This window comes from Ranitomeya imitator, chromosome 6 (assembly GCF_032444005.1).
Source record: "Ranitomeya imitator isolate aRanImi1 chromosome 6, aRanImi1.pri, whole genome shotgun sequence".
NCBI lineage: Eukaryota > Metazoa > Chordata > Amphibia > Anura > Dendrobatidae > Ranitomeya > Ranitomeya imitator.
In genome coordinates, this window is record NC_091287.1 from 303,280,475 (window position 1) to 303,301,987 (window position 21,513).

A 21,513-nucleotide genomic window follows, 5' to 3' on the forward strand; every position below is an offset into this window, starting at 1 on the left:
CACTCTTGTGCCCTAATATTGTTATTCTGCTTCCTTACACACCCAGTTGCGGTGTTGTGCCAGCAAGGGTCTAATCGGACTTCAATCCTAGTTGGGGTTGAGTTCGCTGACTACTTGCTCGCCTTCTATGTGCGGTACCGCGATCCTGTGACGCAACAGGATCGCTTCCTTCACGCTGGGTGAAGTTTAACCCACGTGTGTATACTTATGAGTACCGCCATATAGTCCGTCATTACTTAGCAGCAGGTTCCATCTCTGCACGGTGGACCCCGGGCTGCGAACGCACCATACACTATCTGTCTTATTATTTGGTGCGTTCCGCTAGCCCTAACATTACACTAGCGCCAGGGTCTGGCTAGTAATGACGGACAAACAGCAATCCTTGCGGTATATCCAGCAGCTGGAGGGTAGGTTGGCGGCTCTTGAGAGCACAACCTCAGCTGTGGATGTTACCGCAGTTGCTGTACAGGCTGCTAGCGTGGCTGCAGCAACCCTGTCCATTGCCACCCCTGCTCCGACATTTTCTCGCCTCCCGCTGCCAGAAACATTTTCTGGTGATAGCAAGTTTTGTAGGAGATTTGTGAGTCAGTGCTCTATTCACCTCGAGCTCCTGGCTGCACGTTTTCCCACAGAGCGGGCTAAGGTGGGATTTATAGTGTCTCTCTTGTCGGACAGGGCGTTGGAATGGGCTACGCCGCTGTGGGAGCGTGGTGATCATGTGGTGCAGAGTGCTCCGCTGTTTCTGAGCACTCTGAAACAGGTCTTTTTAGGACCTCAAGTCACCCATGATACTGCGCTCCAACTGCTGGCATTAACTCAGGGTGAGTCCTTGGTCAGTCATTTTGCCGTCCAATTCCGCACTTTAGCTTCTGAGCTGGATTGGTCGGATAAAGCTCTTATCCCCATATTTTGGAGGGGCCTGGCTGACCACGTTAAGGACGCTCAGGCCACTAGGGAGATTCCTGCCACACTGGAGGAGTTAATAACTGTCTCCACTCGAATTGACCTCCGTTTTAACGAGCGGAGGTTAGAGCGAGCCCAGTGTAGGCAGAGGTTTCGGCTGGCTCCTACCTTCGCCAAACCTCTGGAATCTCCGGTCCTGGTTCCTGAGTCACATGAGGCCAGGGAAGTGTCACAAGCGGGATCTAAGTCTCGGACCGCTTGTGCACTCAAGGTCTGTCATGTTTGCCAGCAGTCAGGACATCTAGCCACCAGATGTTCTCAGCGGTCGAGGAAACGTCAGCGTCTAGTGGTAGTAGGTGGAGGTACACTAGACACGGCGACGTTTGCCTCTAAATTGTCCTTTAAGGGGACAATTACTATAGGCTCATTCTCCCACTCGGTAGAGATCTGCGTGGATTCTGGGGCGGAGGGCAATTTTATGTCTTCTGCCTTCGACCAACGTCACGCAATACCCCTGGTTATGCTAGCTCAACCAGTAATGGTATGAGTGGTGAATGGGTCGACACTGCCCTCACAGATAACACACCAGACCATCCCTTTTACTCTGTCCATGTCGCCATCTCATCAGGAGATTATATCTCTGCTCGTCATTCCAGAGGGAATTGATGAGGTCCTGTTGGGAATACCTTGGCTACGGTACCACTCTCCTCATATCGAGTGGTCCTCTGGCAGAATCCTGGGATGGGGTGAATCTTGTGGGGGTAGGTGTCAGAGGGAGTGCGTTCAGGTTGCCTCTACAGAGGTACCCGCAGATCTTTCCTCTCTCCCCAAGCAGTATTGGTCTTATGCAGACGTGTTCTCCAAAAAGGCGGCGGAGATCCTTCCGCCCCATCGCCCCTATGACTGTCCTTTTGATCTCTTGCCTGGTGCTGAGCCTCCCCGGGGTCGAGTCTATCCGCTATCTCTCCCGGAGACGGAGGCAATGTCACAGTACATCCAGGAAAATCTGGCAAGAGGATTCATTAGGAAGTCAGTGTCACCTGCTGGGGCAGGGTTCTTCTTCGTGCAGAAGAAGAATGGGGAATTGCGTCCATGCATAGACTACAGGGGTCTTAACGCTATCACTGTTAAAAATAAGTATCCTTTGCCCTTGATATCTGAGCTCTTCGATAGGCTTCGGGGAGCAAGGGTATTTACTAAACTAGATCTGCGGGGTGCTTACAACCTGATTCGCATCCGTGAGGGGGACGAATGGAAGACGGCTTTTAACACCAGGGATGGGCACTATGAATATCTGGTGATGCCCTTCGGGCTCTGTAATGCCCCAGCCGTTTTCCAAGACTTTGTGAACGATATCTTCCGGGATATGCTTTCCACCTCGGTCGTAGTCTATCTGGATGATATTCTCATCTACTCTCCAGATATTGACTCCCACCGAAGAGATGTTTGCAAAGTCTTCGACCTCCTACGGGCAAACTCCCTCTATGCCAAGTTGGAGAAGTGTATGTTTGAGCAGGAGTCCCTACCTTTCCTAGGCTACATCATCTCTGCCCAGGGATTGGCTATGGATCCTGCCAAACTACAGGCTGTTATGGACTGGCAGGAACCCCATTCTCTTAAAGTGGTGCAGCGCTTTATGGGGTTCATTAATTATTATCGCCAGTTCATTCCGCACTTCTCAACTTTGGTAGCTCCCTTGGTTGCCCTCACCAAGAAGGGGGCGAATCCCAAATTGTGGTCTGAGGAGGTCTCCAAGGCCTTTAACTCTATAAAGTCACACTTCGCTAGCGCTCCCATCCTACATCGCCCCGATGTTGATAAGCCATTTATCATGGAGGTGGATGCCTCTTCTGTTGGTGCTGGAGCAGTCCTCTTCCAAAAGGATGCTCAAGGTCGGAAGCATCCTTGCTTCTTTTTCTCCAAGACCTTCTCACCAGCAGAGAGGAATTATTCCATCGGGGACAGGGAGTTGCTAGCCATGAAGTTGGCTTTCTCGGAGTGGAGACATCTCTTGGAGGGAGCACGTTTTCCCTTGCAAGTCTTCACAGACCATAAAAATTTGGTGTACCTGCAGACAGCCCAGCGGTTGAATTCTCGCCAGGCCAGATGGTCCTTATTCTTCTCCCGGTTTCATTTCACCCTCCATTTTCTTTCTGGGGAGAAGAACATTCGGGCCGACGCTCTCTCTCGCTACGTTGTGTCATCTGCGGAGGAGGAGGAGGAGCCTCGGCTTATTGTCCCCACCGAGAGCTTGAGAACTGTGGCCCCGGTTTCGCTAGAGTCTGTGCCCCCGGGCAAGACTTTTGTTCCATCCAATTTGCGACCGGAGGTTCTCTCTTGGGCACACTCGTCCAGGGTGGGTGGACATTTTGGTACCAAAAGGACATCTGAGTTACTGGCGAGGACGTACTGGTGGCCGCATATGGCTCGTGATGTCGCAGAGTATGTTCGGGCGTGTGTCTCTTGCGCCAAGAACAAGACTCCTCGGCAACGGCCAGCTGGTTTGCTTTTTCCTCTGCCGGTGGCGGACAGGCCCTGGGAGATGGTCGGGATGGACTTTGTGGTGGGCTTACCCAAGTCTCGTAACTGCACCATTATCTGGGTGATCACCGACCATTTTTCCAAAATGGTGCACTTGGTGCCTCTTCCACGGCTACCTTTTGCACGGGCGTTGGCTGTCTTGTTTGTCAAGCATATCTTTCGCCTACACGGTATGCCAGACAAAATTGTTAGTGACCGGGGTCCCCAGTTTGCGTCTCGATTCTGGAGAGAGCTTTGTCGTCTACTCAGTATTGAGTTGAATCTCTCTTCGGCATATCATCCCGAGACGAATGGGTTGGTAGAGAGGGCCAACCAGACCTTGGTCACATATTTACGACATTTTGTTTCGGCCAGGCAGGATGACTGGGCATCCTTGCTACCGTGGGCAGAGTTTGCACTTAACAATGCCGTAGCCGACTCCACCGGTCAGACTCCATTCCTCCTAAATTACGGCCAGCATCCGCGTGTTCCTGTGCCCATGCCTGTGTCTTCTGCTGACTCCAGGGTGGCAGACTGGGCTGTGGAGGCACGGGACATTTGGGACTGCACGCAGGATGCCATTCGGGCCTCCAAGGAGAGAATGAGGTCCTCCGCCCCGCTCCGACCTTTGCTCCTGGCGACTTGGTGTGGCTCTCCGCCCGTAACATCAGGCTGCGAGTTGAGTCCACTAAGTTTGATCCTCGCTACTTGGGTCCCTTCAAGGTTCTCGAACAGGTTAATCCTGTGGTCTACCATTTGGCTCTTCCTCCACGCTTGGGTATCACCGACACCTTTCATGTGTCCCTCTTGAAAGCCGTATACATGTCCCGGTATTCCGAGTCATCTGCCGGGACATCGGGTTCATCTACGGACGATTACGAGGTGAACGCTATTTTGGGGTGCAAGGTGGTACGCGGCAAAAAGTTCTATCTGGTGGATTGGAAGGGTTATGGCCCAGAGGACAGGTCATGGGAGCCTGCTGAAAACATTCGGGCCCCACAGCTCATTGCTGCCTTCGAGCGTAGCGAGGCCCAAGGAGGGGGGGGCCCTAGGAGGGGGGGTAATGTTAGGTCTCGAGTTCCCACTTCTGCACAGGGGGAATCTCGGGCCATCTCCGCTGCGGTCTCCCATTCTTATCCAGCCGCAGTGGAGTCTGCTAAGCAGGGACGTCGGTCCCAGCTTCTTGCTCAGTCTCACTCTGTACAGAGAGTTACTGCTGCTTCTTCAGCTTCTGCCATTAAAGCCAGTGCTGGTGAGCAGCGAGCGGACTTCTCTGGGACTAAGTCCTTGTCTGCACACACTGAGCATGCCCAGGGCAAGATCTCCCGTTGGAGATCGAGGGTCATGTGCTCAGGCTCTGCAGCACATTCCATTGGTCCTCTTGGCAGGTCTTGGAAGGGCAAAGTTTCTCTGGCCACTTCCTGTGCTGCAACTATATAAACTGCGCATGACCGCACGGCCATGCGCTAGTGTACATTTGCTTACTTGTGTTTGTTGTGAGTGCAAGTCGTCCTTGGTTACCCCTTCCCTATTGAATGTCTGTTCGCGGAAGGTGTATGGTTGCTATCTAGCGCCCGACTTATCCTACAGCACTAATCACACGTTACAGCGTCCAGTTGCTGTGACCGCCAGTACGGCGCCGTGCACTTCCTTTGTGCTTTCCTTACCCAAGCCTGGGTGGTTAGTGGCGTTCGTCAGTGCGGCACCGCATGCACTCTTGTGCCCTAATATTGTTATTCTGCTTCCTTACACACCCAGTTGCGGTGTTGTGCCAGCAAGGGTCTAATCGGACTTCAATCCTAGTTGGGGTTGAGTTCGCTGACTACTTGCTCGCCTTCTATGTGCGGTACCGCGATCCTGTGACGCAACAGGATCGCTTCCTTCACGCTGGGTGAAGTTTAACCCACGTGTGTATACTTATGAGTACCGCCATATAGTCCGTCATTACTTAGCAGCAGGTTCCATCTCTGCACGGTGGACCCCGGGCTGCGAACGCACCATACACTATCTGTCTTATTATTTGGTGCGTTCCGCTAGCCCTAACATGCAAACATGAAAAATATGAAATTTGAATTGCATTACTGCTTTAGAAAAAAATGAAATATTGAGAATACGTAGTGCATAAATTGGCCCATTTAGGTGTACCTGGCAGCCCCAAGAAGGCGATTCTCGTAGCTGGGATCTATCCTGTGGGGACTCCTCTATTAGGCTGATAGCCTACATTTATATGGGAAGGTAGGATCCTGCTACAATTAAATCCACCTCAGGCTGAGGGGTGGAGTGCTCAGTCAGATAGCCTATGTATACAAACATCATCAAAAGAGTGACCATCACTTCCAAACAGAAGTCAGGTGTAAACAGATGCTTACTAAGTGTAGCAATCTCCATAGGTAAGTAACAAAGATAAAGTAGCACTCGGTAGCGCAGTGTTCCCCAACTCCGGCCCTCAAGAGCCAACAACAGATCATGTTTTCAGGATTTCCTTATTATTACACAGGCAATGGGATTATTTGTCGTCCAGCTGATGCAAGTATTACCTGTGTAATACTAAGAAAATCCTGAAAACATGACCTGTTGGTGGCTCTTGAGGACCGGAGCTGGGGAACACTGCTGTAGCACTATAGCATGCAAACATGAAAAATATAAAATTTGAATTGCATTATTACTCTAGAAAAAGTGAAAAATTGAGAATACTTAGCGCATAAATTGGCCTATTCATATGCACACGGCAGCTTCTGGGACCTATTCTGTTAGGACCACTCTCTTTGGCTGGTAGCCTTTTTACATGGGAAGGTAGGATCCTGCTACTATAATTAAAACTCCCTCTCAGCCTTGATTCGGCTCTGGATTCTGGTCTCCGGCTTTGGTTCAGGCCAGTCATCTCGGGTGTCTCAACTCTAGTCACCCGGATCTGGCCACTCGGTCCCTCACTCGCATCGTGTCACTTGTTCCTCCACTCAGATCACGCTACTCAGTACTTCACTCTCAATGGCGCCTATAAGCCAACTTTGCTGCACCACACGTATTTCCTGTGTCAGGTTTTGGTGCCGACTCCTCCAGTTCCTTTCCTTCCAGGGCTTTTTATAATTTCTAAGTGCGCCACAGCTGCTCCCTGACCAGTGTCCCTCAAGGGACATGTTCTTCAATCTTAGGTTCCTACAACGGTAATTCTTTTTGTTTCACTTTCTCTGTAGTCTTTCAACAGCACATGGTGGTATTAGCTTGCAGCTACTCTGTTAGGCATTGACTGTTTGTGTCTTCTCCCTTGTTAATCTCCTTAAATGCGCTTTTATGATTTTTCTATGCCATGTATGCCAGGTGCAGATGCTTCTCACAAAATTAGATTATCATCAAAAAGTTAATTTATTTCATTTCTTCAATACAAAAAAATGAATCTCGTATATCATATAGAGTCATTACAAACAGAGTGATCTATTTCAAGTGTTTATATCTGTTAATGTTCATGATTATGGCTTACAGTTAATGAAAACCGAAAAGTCATTATCTCAGTAAATTAGAATAGTTAGCAAAAAACACCTGCAAAGGCTTCCTAAGTGTTTAAAAAGGTCCCTTTGTCTATTTCAGTAGGCTCCACAATCATGGGGAAGACTGCTGACATGACATGTCCAGAAGGCAGTCATTGACACACTCCACAATCAGGGTAAACCACAAAAGGTCATTGCTAAAGAATCTGGCTGTTTACAGAGTACTGAATCCAAGCATATTAATGGAAAGTTGAGTGGAAGGAAAAAGTGTTGTAAAAAATGTGCGCAAGCAACCGGGATAACCGCAGCCTTGAAAGGATTGTTAAGAAAAGGTAATTCAAAAATTTGAGGGAGATTCACAAGGAGTGGACTGCTGCTGGAGTCATTGTTTGAAGATCCACCACACACAGACATTTCCAGGATATGAGCTACAAGTGTCATATTCCTTGGTTCGGGCTACTTATGACCAATACACAATACCAGAAGCATCTTACCTGGGCAAAGGAGAAAAAGAACTGGACTGTTGCTCAGTGATCCAAGGTGTTGTTTTCAGATGAAAGCAAATTTTGCATTTAATTTGGAAATCAAGGCCCCAGAGTCTGGAGGAAGAGTAGAGAGGCACACAATCCAAGCTGATTGAGGACTAGTGTGAAGTTTTCACAATCAGTGATAGTTTAGGGAGCCATGTCATCTGCTGGTGTAGTTCCACTGTGTTTTATCAGGACCAAAGTCAGCTCAGCCATCTACCAGGAAATTTTAGAGCACTTCAGGCTTCCGTCTGCCCACAAGCTTTTTGGAGATGGAAATTTTGTTCTCCAGCAGAACTTGGTACCTGTCCACACTGCCAAAGTACCAATACCTCGTTTAAAAACAACAGTGTCTATGTGCTTGATTGTCCTACAAACTTGTATGACCTTAACCCCATAGAGAATATATGATGTATTGTCAAGAAGATGAGAGATACCAGACCTCACAATGCAGACAAGCTGAAGGCTGCTATCAAAGCAACCTGGGCTTCCATAACACCTCAGCAGTGCCACAGGCAGATCGCCTCCATGCCACGCCACATTGATGCAGTAATTGATGCAAAAGGAGCCCCAACCAAGTATTGAGTGCATTTACTGAAGATACATTTCAGTAGGCCAACATTTCGGATTTTAAAATAATTTTTCAAGCTGGTGTTATAAAGTATTCTAATTTACTGAGATAATCACTTCTGGGTTTTCATTGGTTGTAAGCCATAATCATCAACATAAACAAAAATAAACATTTGAAATAGATCACTCCGTTTGTAATGACTCTATATGATATATGAGTTTCACTTTTAGTATTAAAGAACTGAAATAAATTAACTTTTTGATGATTTTGTCAGAAGCACCTGCACATTTAAAAAAAAAATCCTGAAACACCATCAATATTAAAATGAATATACCGTAATTATCATTGAATCAGTTCATAATATACTGTGTATTACTGTAGTTGACAACTGTACGTGACTATTAGCGACCACTTCTTTTCATGTAATTACAGTTTGAAGAGGAGATACTTGATGCTTGCCTGTTTTTAATGGACAAAGCTCAACTTGATCTTTCCGGAAGAGGAAATCCTATAAAGATCAGCCGAATTGGATCTGCAGTGGTATGTGCTTTATTTTTTTTGCTACAAAAGTTCAGACTGCTATTATTTCTATTCTAGATGGTAGCCCGATTCTAACGCATCGGGTATTCTAGAATATGTATGTAGTTTATTTATGAAGATTTTAGAATAATACATTGGATACACAGGATTGCAATCGCTGATTGTTTGCGGCCGGCCACGTAGTACATAACACAGCCACGTAGTATATTGCACAACCACGTAGTATATAGCACAGCCATGTAGTATATAGCACAGCCACGTAGTATATAGTACAGCCCATGGAGTATATAGCACAGCCCATGGAGTATATAGCACAGCCCACGGAGAATATAGCACTGCCCATGGAGTGTATAGCACAGCCCATGGAGTATATTGCACAGCCTGCATAGTATATTGCAAGCTGGCCACGTAGTACATAACACAGCCACGTAGTATATTGCACAGCCACGTAGTATATAGCACAGCCATGTAGTATATAGCACAGCCACGTAGTATATAGCACAGCCCACGGAGTATATAGCACAGCCCATGGAGTATATAGCACAGCCCACAGAGAATATAGCACAGCCCACGGAGTATATTGCACAGCCCGCGTAGTATATTGCACAGCCCGCATAGTATATTGCACAGCCCGCGCAGTACCACGCATACAGTATATAACACAGGCCACGTAGTGTATAACACAGGCCACATAGTGTATAACACAGGCCACATAGTGTATAGCACAGCTCGCGCAGTATATTGCACAGCCCACGTAGTACATTGCACAGCCCGCGTAGTACATTGCACAGCCCGCGTAGTACATTGCACAGCTTGCACAGTACATTGCACAGCGTATATTGCACAGCCCTCGTAGTATATAGCACATCCCACGCAGTATATAGGACAGCCCACGTAGTATATTGCCCAGCCCACGTAGTATATTGCCCAACCCATGTAATATATTGCACAGCTCACACAGTATATAGCAATGTGGGCACCATATCCCTGTTAAAAAAAAAATAATTAAAATAAAAAATAGTGATATACTCACCGTCCTTTGGCCCCCGGATCGAAGCAGTTACCGACGCTCCTCGCGCGCTCCGGTCTGAAGAGTGCATTGCGGTCTCGCGAGATGATGATGTAGCTACATCATCATCTCAAGAGACCGCAATGCATGGAGCGGTCACCGGGGCGTCGCGAGGAGCGGGAAAGGTCGGTTCCTGATCCGGGGCCGACGGACGGTGAGTATATAACGATTTTTTATTTTTTTTATTATTTTTAACATTAGATCTTTTTACTATTGATGCTGCATAGGCAGCATGAATAGTAAAAAGTTGGTCACACAGGGTTAATAGCAGCGTTAACCAAGTGCGTTACACCGCGGTCAACGCTGCCATTAACCCTGTGTGAGCGCTGACTGGAGGGGAGTACGGAGCGGGCACTGACTGCGGGGAGGAAGGAGCGGCCATGTTGCTGCCGGACTGTGCCTGTCGCTGATTGGTCATGGCTGTTTTGCCATGACCAATCAGCGACTTGGATTTCCATGACAGACAGAGGCCGCGACCAATGAATATCCGTGACAGACAGAAAGACAGAAGGACAGACGGAAGTGACCCTTAGACAATTATATAGTAGATTGATTTCTTTACAATATCTTTTCAGCTGGGCCCCTACGCCTGCCTCCGATCTTTGAATGATAGGTCACTGCTGAGATTTTAAAGAGAGGAGGCAGGTCTTTCAAAGGCTGGAGGCAGATGTAGGGACAGGGGAATCACAGGCAGGGATGAGAAGACCTAGTGTACAGTTCGGCCCATGTGCACCAAAATCTAATTAGCAGAAAACTTCAAATGTGTTACATACAACAGTAGCGCATATGGATTTATGGATCCACTGTACCACAGGGCTAGGACTACCTATAAAGGGGCATAGCTAAATGGCTTCCTGGTGTTCACTGGAGCTCTTGATGATGGAGACAGGTTGGCCTACAGGCAGCTGCCAGGTACCACTCCTAGGCAGATCCCAGTACTGTTGCTGGTGACCCCAGGGGTCAGATTCTCTGACATGGACTAGGGCTATGTTCGGACACACTGGTCTAGGAGACTGAATCAGGGACTGGCTGCACACAGACCGGGGGACAATGTTCAGGCACAGGATGCACTCGGACCAGGGGACTTCAGGAACATGATTGGCTGCACCAGGACCAGGGGACTTCAGATTCAGGACTGGCTGCATCAGGACTAGGGGATGGAGTTCAGGACCTATCTGCACCAGGACCAAGGATTCTAGTTCATGACACTAGCCGCATAGGGACTGGGGATCCATGTTCAGGATGTTGGCTGCATCAGTACCAGAGATTTGAGTTCATGACACTGGTTGCATCAGGCCCAGGGATTCGGTTTCAGGACACTGACCGCATAGGGACTATGAATTTGGTTTTAAAAAATGGCCACACCAGAACAAGGGAACCTCACAACTGAACTGATATAAGACCCCACTACCTAATGATTAAACTATTTGCTTGGCGATTCCGGCTCACTGACATGGACTAGGGCTCCATTCAGACACACTGGTACACAATACTGAATCAGGGACTGGCTGCACATGGACCGGGGACAATGTTAAGGTGCTGGCTGCACTCGGACCAGGGGATTTCAGGATCAGGACTGGCCGCACCACAACCAGGGAGTTTCAGATTCAGAACTGGCTGCAGCAGAACCAGGGGACAATGATCTAGCACCGACCCCACAAGGACCAGGAGACAGGGTTCAGTACACTGACTGCACAAGCACCAGGGATTCAGGTTCAGGACTCTGGCCGCACAGGGACCAGGGTTTTGGGTTCATGATACTGTCCACACCAGGACCAGGGAACCTTAGAATGGTACTGTTAGAACACCACACTACATAATGATTAAACTTATTGGTTGGTGACTCCATAAGGCAGAGGGAGTCTTAAATACAGGATGACTCCCAGCAATTGGCTGGGACCCATCTTGCAGGTGGAAAATAATTATATTAAATGCCACTCAGCAACATGCTGAAGGCATTTACTATATGTGTGTGCTGCCCCTTGAAGAGCAGTGGATTGCCCCCATGGGGCCGTTGGGTACACGGCACCGGGTCCTGCGGTTCACAGGGGGATGTCACAGTGGCTGATCCGGTCTGTTGTCCTGGGATGTCCGTATTAAAGGGAAAGGTCTCTAAAAGGGGAAATGTTCGTGATGCCATCTGTGGTATTCAGTCAGGGTGACCGACGCTGCTTTAAGGGGTCTACTGGGGTGATGTTATGGCAGCTAGATGGTATACCTTCCCACAGGTGAAGTGTATCCCCAGGGCTTCCCGGTGTGTAGATGGTGAATGATGAGAGGCGCAGTGAAGGACAAGGACACAAGGTTGCAGTCTCTTTACCTTTACTGAAGACTTCAGCATCCACAGTCCAGGGTACCAGATCACAGGGCAGGCAGAGTCTGGCCGGTTTGGAGGCAAGTCCAGAGTCCCCTTGTCCAGGTGAAAATCAGTAGCCTTCCTCTTGCGCTGCAGTGTTGTAGTTCCTTACTGCCTAAGGGTTCACATAAGGTCCTCACAGATGTAATGTCTCTATCTCTGTCCCCCATATAGGATAGGACAAGGTGTTCCGGCTACCGGGATCCTGCGCCTCAGAAGGAGGCAGCCTGTGTAGAGCTGGTCCCCTTCTGGTATCCTCTCCTTTGCTACGACTTCCTTCACGCTCGCTGCAATACAATTCTGCCTTCGATGTCTCTTTCTAGGAGCTGCATCTCTGAGGGCATGCACAGCTCTGTGTCCTTCTCCTTCGTTCTCAGACAGGATCCCACCCCTGTCAGGGACCAACTAACTGAGTGGAGCTCAGCCAGCAACTAACTGACTTTCCCTACAGGCGACCAGTTTTACCTATGTGGGGAGTGACCTAATAAATAGGAGCAAGAGCTCCCCCTAGTGGCCTGGAGGGTGAAATGTGTTGCATGTTTGTGGTACCTGGATGCAGTTATCCTTCTTTGCCTCCAAACGTAGCATCACTCTCCCCGAGAGGAAATCAATACCACTGCAATGACCAGGAACCTGGGGCGCCGCACCAGTACTGGGAGCGCCGCTGACACTCAGTACAGGAAGCAGTGAGCAGGGAATGCTGGGAACCACGCCAAAGGGCCAGGGGGGGGGGAGGGTGAGCAAGCTGGCGTCCCTGAATGGAGGGAGAAGGGGACACCATGTAGGGACGCCAGCCATAGCACTGCAAAATGGTGATTACCAAAGAATCTTTAAGTGGAATTTTTTCACCAGCAGTGTCTATTTAATCTGTGATAGAGAAAGTAACTAAGTGCCCCACTAAATACCACAGGGATCAACCAAACAAATACCATAGAAATGTCAAGGAAGAAAGAGAAAAAGTAGTATGCATAGACATTTAGGATCAGCTAATACATTTTTATTAACATTGAAACACTCAAAAACATGATTAAAAACATTTAAAAATACCAATGGCTGAAAAAATCCTAGTAAAGGTATGTAATAATATACCAATCACCGTTCCTCATCTACCCCACAATAAATCAACAGGACTGTAAATATTATAATGTGAAAAGGTGCTGAGCACAGACACACCTGGCCATCAGTCAAAGTACATTGTTTAATAAAAAACAGATAAGACATATAGTACAGTCCTATGGATAAGGCAAAAATAGAGATGTGAACGAGCCCCACATGTATTGCCACCTGCCTTGTGGCTTCCTCAGGGGTAGAAACCCTGGGGCACTTTGACTGATGGCCAGGTGTGTCTACGCTCAGCATCTTTCACATGAATTACTGTATATTATTTCTAGAGGACAAATTCCTTGTTGCTATTCACTGTGTGATAGCTGAAAACACTGACTCCCTTACCTTTCACAACCCATGCCATAGTGGGTACAAATCCTTGTATTATTTCTCTACCAGTGGAGGTTTTTGTGTAGGATTTGCTATTGGTCGATATATATTTTCAATCATGGATCCATTCTATATTTGATTGCCTGCAGTGGTATTTATGATTATATGCTATTTATTGACTTCATCATTTCTACTTATATTTACAGTCCTGTTGAGTTATTGTGGGGCAGATGAGGTGGTGATTGGTATATTGTCACATACCTTTACTAGAATATTTTCATTTAACATTTTTTTAATTATGTTTTTGAGTGTTTCAATGTTAATAAAAATCTATTAGGTGATCCCAAATGTCTATTCATACTACCTTTTCTCTTTCTTATTACAGTATCTATTTAATATGTAAAACAGGGCCATTTTAGCAATGTCTTTATTTTCCATTACGTAATTGTGATGACAGGTTCTTTTTAAAAATTTTCTAAATTATAACTGAGCAATTCTTACTGTGTGGCAAGGAGCATTATCCTGCTGGAAGAGGGGAATACCTTTGCCACGTGGGGTTTAGTTGGTCTGCATCAATTTTAGGTAGGCAGTATGGTCAAAAGTAACATCCTCATGAATGCTAGGATCCAAGATTTCTCAGCAGAACATTGCCTAGAGAATCTTCAAAATCTGTGCAGCTTCCTGAAGCCTCTATTTCTGCTACAGCCACTAGGTGGCGCCGCACCTTTGCTGCAGGTGACTGGAATAGTAATGTTTTTTTCTGGGATTTTCTGGTGGCACTGTATCAGGAAGCTATGGGGTTATTTTGGGGTTTTAATTATTTCTTTCTAAGAGTCCTGGGTGGGGCTGCCTGCTATTTTAACCCTTGGGTCTCTGACTTCCACTGACAACCAATACGTTCTACTTACCTGGCCTGTAGGTCTAGTCATTACTCTTGTGTTCTCCTCCTGATTTCTCACATTTTTTTACCTCAGCTTCTATTTTAACAATCCGCTGGATTTCTGATTTTGTCTCTAACATGAGCTCTTGGCATTGACCCCGCATGGTGAAGCTTTTTGCCTTCAGCTTGCTTAAAGGGAACCTGTCACCCCCAAAATCAAAGGTGAGCTATGCCCACCGGCATCAGGGCTTACCTACAGCATTCTGCAATGCTGTAAATAAGCCCCCGATGTAACCTGAAACATGATAAAAAGAGGTTAGATTATACTCACCCAGGGGCGGTCCCGTGCGATCCGGTCCGATGGGTGTCGCGGTCCGGGGCAGCGCCTCCCATCTTCTGACAATGATGTCCTCTTCTTGTCTTCATGCTGCGGCTCCGGTGCAGGCGTACTTTGTCTGCCCTGTTGAGGGCAGAGCATAGTACTGCAGTGCGCAGGTTCCGGGAAAGGTCAGAGAGGCCCAGCACCTACGCACTGCAGTACTTTGCTCTGCCCTCAACAGGGGAGACAAAGTGTGCCTGCACCGGAGCCGCAGCGTGAAGACAAGAAGAGGACGTCATCGGAAGAAGATGGGAGGCCCTGGACCGGACCGCGATGCCCATTGGATCGGACTGACCCCCCCAGGTGAGTATAATCTAACCTCTCGTTCTCATCTTTCAGGATACATCGGGGGCTTATCTCCAGCATTCCAGAATGCTGTACAAAAGCCCCTGATGCCAGTGGGCTTAGCTCACCTTCGATTTTGGGCATGACAGGTTTAACTGACCAGTTGCTTATTCTGTGGCCCCAGCCCAGGGGCCCCTGTGCAAGTCTGGATCCCTTTTCAGGGGTTAAAGGGTTTGTAGCCAGATCAACACCTGGAATCCGGTAAACAGAGTGGCTTGCTCTGTCTGTGGAAACTCTATTAACAGGTACCAGGCTTCCACAAAAAAAAACAGACAAGTTGGAACAACCTGTATGAACAATGCAACTGTGAAGGTATCATACAGGTTGCTCCAACTTGTCTGTATTTTCTAATGCATTTTCATACCACCTCTGCTCTACCGCTCATTTGTCCAGTTCTGATGGTTTTGTGTCCATTTATAGGTTGCTTTACTGACAGAGAGCCGTCAGTATGGGTACTTTGAAAGTGTGTGGCTACACTTTGTCAGTGTCACTCATATCCTCTCACCTGCTTAATTTTTCTACATTCTACACTGCAACTATTCACTTGCTACGTAAGATATTCCTCCCCTTGACAAGTGTCTTTGTAACAAAATAATGAATGTTATTGCCTTCAATTGTCAATGGTTTTATTGTATAGCTGACAGGTATACATCCATTTGTGAAGTATTATTCTTTCATATTCCAAACTTTTTTAGGTAATAAAGTAGCATAAAACTAAATTTGCTCTTACACCTTTGCTCTATTGTTGAAACATGAAACATTACTCCATTCTTTATGAGAAGTGCATTATTATGCTTTTAGTCTGGTGTGATGGAAAGTGGCAGGCCAATATCTAATGCTCAGCAATAAGTCATTTATAGTCATTGACTGAATAATAACAGAGTATAATTGCCCATGGCATCAAAGATACAGCGAAGCTCTAGGGAAGGCATGCAACTTGACTTCAGACCTAACTGAGGGTAGCATCTTAACATTGTTTCAAACGTATGCAAAATGGTAGAATGTTATAGTAGTAGAGATTGTAAAATTATTAAACTAATTGGGGAGACTGGCTCTCATAGAGGATTTTATAGAGATACGATACATGTGAGTATGGATGGCCCTACATTTTACTATTACATGAATACATCTATAGCAGATCATTTGTTCAGTTTAACCATGGACAGTGTAAATGATTTTTATAAACTGAAGTATAGGATTAGTCCAACAAAAAGAGACAAATCCAAATCGTCAACAGAAAAATGTAAATATGAAGACCCCCCAAAAAATTTAGGACTGTGTACATGGGCCGATCTGTGAATAAACATTCATAAGAACACTTGTTTCCAATCATCGACCAGTGAAAGCATGATGCCGATTAGCTGATGGTGATGAACGAGTAAAACGCTTGTTCGGCAGTTAATTGGATTGGTGATATCAGCATAAAAATCATTGTTATCGGCACCACATCACTCCATTTGAACAAGTAATGTGCTACTAAATCTAAGCTTGTTGTACGGTGACAAAACAGTCATAATTACTGGCTTATAGATTGTGTTGGCTAGTGTGAATCAAACATTGAAAAAATACCAATGGACTAGTATATACTGTAGTTGACGGACATTCATTTATTGGCTGAAATTGGTCTGTGTAAATGAGCCTTTAGAATACTTTTAGCCAGAGAAGCATTGGAAGAGAAGGATCAGTCTGATTAAACTTTAATACTCAATTGTTTTGTTTTTTAGGAAAGATAAATGGCTTTATTCTATCTCCCCATTGAAAACAGCTAACAGCTATGTATTGTACATAGTCACCTTAAAAGGGGGTTCAAAACGAATATTAATTTTAATCCTAAATGTCTCTCTATTTATTTTAACAATATAAGAGTTTTTCTAGCATGGTTTTTGTTAAAAGTCCCTACCCTTCCCCTTCTACAACAACTGCTTTATTTTGCTACCTATTTCTGTTCTGATGATGCTTTGTTTGAAAATCCTCAGTGCATTCTGGGATACTCAAATGGGATATCATTCATTTTCAGCTCTAAAGAGAAATGACAGCCAGCAAGAAAGTGCACTGTCAGTGCGCATTGTGAAGAGATAACCTGAGCAGAGACCAATGCCGTCCATTAAACAGACTTCACTTTGGGGGGTGGGGCTGGCCTCTGCTCACCGTTTTCTCTCCTTACAATGCGCACTGACAGTGCGCTCTCTTACCTTCTTGTCACTTCTCATTAGAGCCAGCAAGGGAGCGCACTGTCACTGTGCACTGAAAAGAATATTGCACAGTAAGAAGGGATTTCTTCACTGATCATACATCAGAATTGACAACAGCTGAATGCTCAGCTGAGCAGGTATAAGTCCAGCTGCTGAAAAGGAAGTCACTGATGATGCTTTGTTTTGCAATGTGAGACAGAGGCTATGGCAGGGACTGCAGCCTTTGCCCCCTGTTGATTTCTCATTTGAATACACTGGAGATTCTCAAACAAAGCGTCATCAAATGGAAATAGATTAAACATATAAATAAATAAATAAATAAAGCAGTTAGATTAGAGGGAAGGGTATGGTCTTTTTAATTAAATCATAATAGGAAAACAATTATATTATTAATATAAATAGAGAGACATTTAGGATGAAAATCAAAGTAAGTTTTGTGCCACCCTTGTAAGAAGGGTTAAAAGATAGTCCTTGTAGAAGGACGTAGATCTGGGGATTTATTATGATGAAATATAGGCTGAACTGGATGGACAAATGTCTTTTTTCGGCCTTACTAACTATGTTACTATGTTACTATGTTGCAATGAGCTGAAATAGGTAGAAAGAATAGGGTTGTTATAAATGACTTAAAAAAAATAAAATAAAAATACAAAGGAAATCAAAAGCCAAGCTGGGGACACTGGAAGGTAAGAGATTTGCAAGACTCCCATCAAGCCACCAAGTTCCACTGCCCTGGATGATAGACCAGAGTCCTATGAATCGATCCAAATTAGGTCAGTGTGAGTTAATAGATAATCTCTTTGTATCTTCATCAATTTTCAGAGAGCAGCTAAAAATACATTTTCTGTGTATATGCAGAGCCAAGTAGGTCAATGCACAAAATGAGCATCATATTTATTTCATTCAGAACTGTAATACTTAATTTCTCCTGTGGGGGTGCTGCAGGGTAATCTAAGGCCTGATACTATATTTCCTTGCAAATTACAGCAGACTGCTAGAGCGTCAGGTAGCAATCCCTTTGATCAGTTCAGTTTTGGGAACCTTTTCAATAAAAATAAACTTCTTGTCAAACAAAGACAACCCCTATCCTTTAAAATTATAAACATAGATAGCCATAATTATTTCACCTTTCCAGCTGAATGCATAAATAGCTTGAATCTCTTAAGCATGTTTTATATCTTATATAAAAATATTCATCCTCGTCTGTGTTTTTCTTTGTTTTATAGATAAATGGCCAAGATGAAAATGGTGTGGTTGCAGGAAGCTGGAATAATGATTACAGTTATGGGGTATCACCCTCAGCTTGGACTGGAAGTGTAGAGATATTGTTGGAATACTTTAGCTCTAAGTTGTCAGTAAAATATGGGCAATGTTGGGTCTTTGCTGGGGTATTCACCACATGTGAGTATAAAATACTAAAAAAAACTTCCAAGTAATGTGACCTGATGTATTTACAATTGTGCTCAATGCCCTGAATTTACATGTCCTATAATTTGTGTCTAGAGGTTGACATTTGACCCCTTTACAGGGATGTGGCCTTTCTTACAGGGGCTAATTAGTTGTGCCTGTCAGAACCTTGGAGAAAGTTACAAGGACAAAATTGGATCCAAATGCTTAGTCAGAGAAAGCCTAAATTACAATTCACAAATCCATCACAATAGTCTACTCATTTCAGGATTGTACAGATGCCTTCCTGATGCAAAAGATCATTGCCCTGACAAAGTTGTCAGTACAACACTAAAATGAGAAGCCTACAATGTTTAATTTTAAAAAAACCTATTCCCGAGCCTTGATTGCTCATCAGAGTTCACAGTACGACATTTTGACTACTTTTGAATCACACCTCACAGCTGATTGGCATTTTTATGTCTATGTGCATTGTAGGCAGAAAGTTGTCAATCAATGGTGTTATACAGAGCTCATCAATTATTATTACTATTATTATTTATTGTTATAGCGCCATTTATTCCATGGCGCTTTACATGTGAGGAGGGGTATACATAATAAAAACAAGTACAATAATCTTAAACAATACAAGTCATAACTGGTACAGGAGGAGAGAGGACCCTGCCCGCGAAGGCTCACAATCTACAAGGGATGGGTGAGAATACAGTAGGTGAGGATAGAGCTGGTCATGCAGCGGTTTGGTCGATCGGTGGTTACTGCAGGTTATAGGCTTAATGAGCCAATGAGAATACTAACAGGTAAAACAGTAATATCATCAAAATTACACCAAAGAACTTAGTGAATGACACACCAACTGCATTTGGCGACTCTTTCCCTATTTTATGATTTTCTAAGTTTCAAAAGCATGCACCTGTTGACAGGTTCCCTTTAACCCCTTCACCCCACAGGCTGTTTTCACCTTTCTGACAAGTCCAATTTTTTCAATTCTGACCAGTGTCACTTGATGAAGTAATAACTCTGAAATGCTTCAACGTATCCCACTGATTCTGAGACTGTTTTGATATTTTTTGCTTTTATTTGTAAAAATATCGGAAATTTGTGGAAATTTTGAAAATGTCACAATTTTCAAACTTTTCATTTCTATGCCCTTAAACCAGAGAGGTATGTTAGACAAAAGAGTTAATAAACAACATTTCTCAAATGTCTACTTTACATCAGAACAATTGTTAAACCAAAATATTTTTTGTTAGTAAGTTAGGAGGGTTAAAAAGTTGACCAGTGATTTCTCACTTTTTCAACAAAATTTACAAAACCATTTTTGAGGGAGCACATCACATTTGAAGTTACCTTGAGGGGGTCTATATGACAGAAAATGCTGAAAATGACACGGTTCTAAAAACTGTACTTCTCAAAGTGCTCACTCAAAACCATATTCAGGAAGTTTATTAACCCTTCAGGTGCTTCACAGGAACTGAAGCAAAAATGAATATTTATCATTTTTTTCACAAAAGTTTTACTTCAGACCTAATTGGACCCTTAAAATTGTCGTGCAATTTCCCCTGAGTATGCCGATATCCAATAGGGGAAACCAATTTTTTGTTCGCAAGAAGGAGCTTGGAAGCAGAGAAGCTCCTTTTGACTTTTTGAATACAAAATTGGCTGTAATCAAGAGTGGACACCATGTCCACAATTGTCACGCTGCAGCTATGCAGGTAACTGCAACTTCCACTACATGGCAATAGAGTGGAAGGATAGTAACAAGTCGGCAAGGGCAGACCTGCAGTGCTGCAACGAAGCTACAATGAGGTGGCAGCAGAATAATCAAACAAGCCGAGTTAAAACCTAGACCATAAAGCAGTACAAAAGGAAAAAACAAGCACAGAGTCAGTGGAAAGCCAAAGGGTCAATACCAGAAAAAAGGAAGGAGTACCAGAGACCAGAGGCAAAGTCAAGTCAGAGTCAAAACCGAGTCAAGCACCGGGAAATCCAAAAGCAATCAGGAAAGGATAAGACAGGATGGGCAGGAAAGGAGGAATAGATAAAGGCAAGGTCAGAAAGCACAGCAGGACCAATCAGGGTACTACCAGAGCCAGATACGCATGTCGTAGGTAGAAAATATAACTGACACCGCCTGCAGGATGCACTGGAGCTAAATAGCAAACCTGAACCCAGAATGATGCAGAGCAAAGTTAAACCTTGACATGATCAGCCCGGGAAAAGGGCAGGCAAAACCCAGACTGGGTCAAGACCGTACCCTCCTCTCAAGGATGGCCACCAGGCCCCAGGTTTTCCAGTATAACGTGCAAGAAATGCCCAAAGCAGATGATCAGAATGGATGGAACGCACCTGAACCCAAGATTGCTCTTCAGGACCGTAACCCCTCCAATGGACCAAGTACTGAACCAGACTGCAAACCCTCTGAGAATCGACAATCCATGCAACTTCTTACTCAGTCTGACCATCCACCGAGACAGGAGGTGGAGGGGATGGCAACACAGCAGAGGAAGGTACACATGGCTTAAGAAGGGACTTATGGAATACATTGGGGATCCGAAGTGACAGAGCTAAGCGTAAATGGAAGGCAACTGGGTTGACAACCTCAATGATCTCATAAGGACCAATAAACTAAGGATCCAGCTTAATGGAAGGAACCTTCCGACATACGTTCCTGGTAGACAACCACACCTTGTCTCCCACCAACAACTTAGGTCCCACAGATTGTCACTTATCAACAAAATGTTTTTGCTTGCCCTGAACCACCCCAATGTTCTTCTGAACCTCCCTCAACACCTCCTCCAACAGTTGAACCATCAAATCAGCCCCTGGACACCCCAAATCCAGCCTGGACAATTCATCAAAATGGGGGTGAAAACTGTTATTACAGAAAATGGAGAGGTACTAGTGG

At 45.2% G+C, this 21,513-nt stretch overlaps 1 protein-coding gene across 1 annotated transcript in view; it reads left to right on the forward strand.

Moving 5' to 3' along the window:
• The window catches only part of F13A1 (coagulation factor XIII A chain), a 421,197-nt gene that overhangs the window by 167,275 nt on the left and 232,409 nt on the right, over positions 1-21,513 (forward strand). Inside the window, exons 6-7 of the mRNA XM_069730705.1 lie at positions 8,439-8,546; positions 18,428-18,602. Of these exons, the coding sequence (XP_069586806.1) occupies positions 8,439-8,546; positions 18,428-18,602 (283 nt within the window). The remainder of the gene's footprint in view (positions 1-8,438; positions 8,547-18,427; positions 18,603-21,513) is intronic.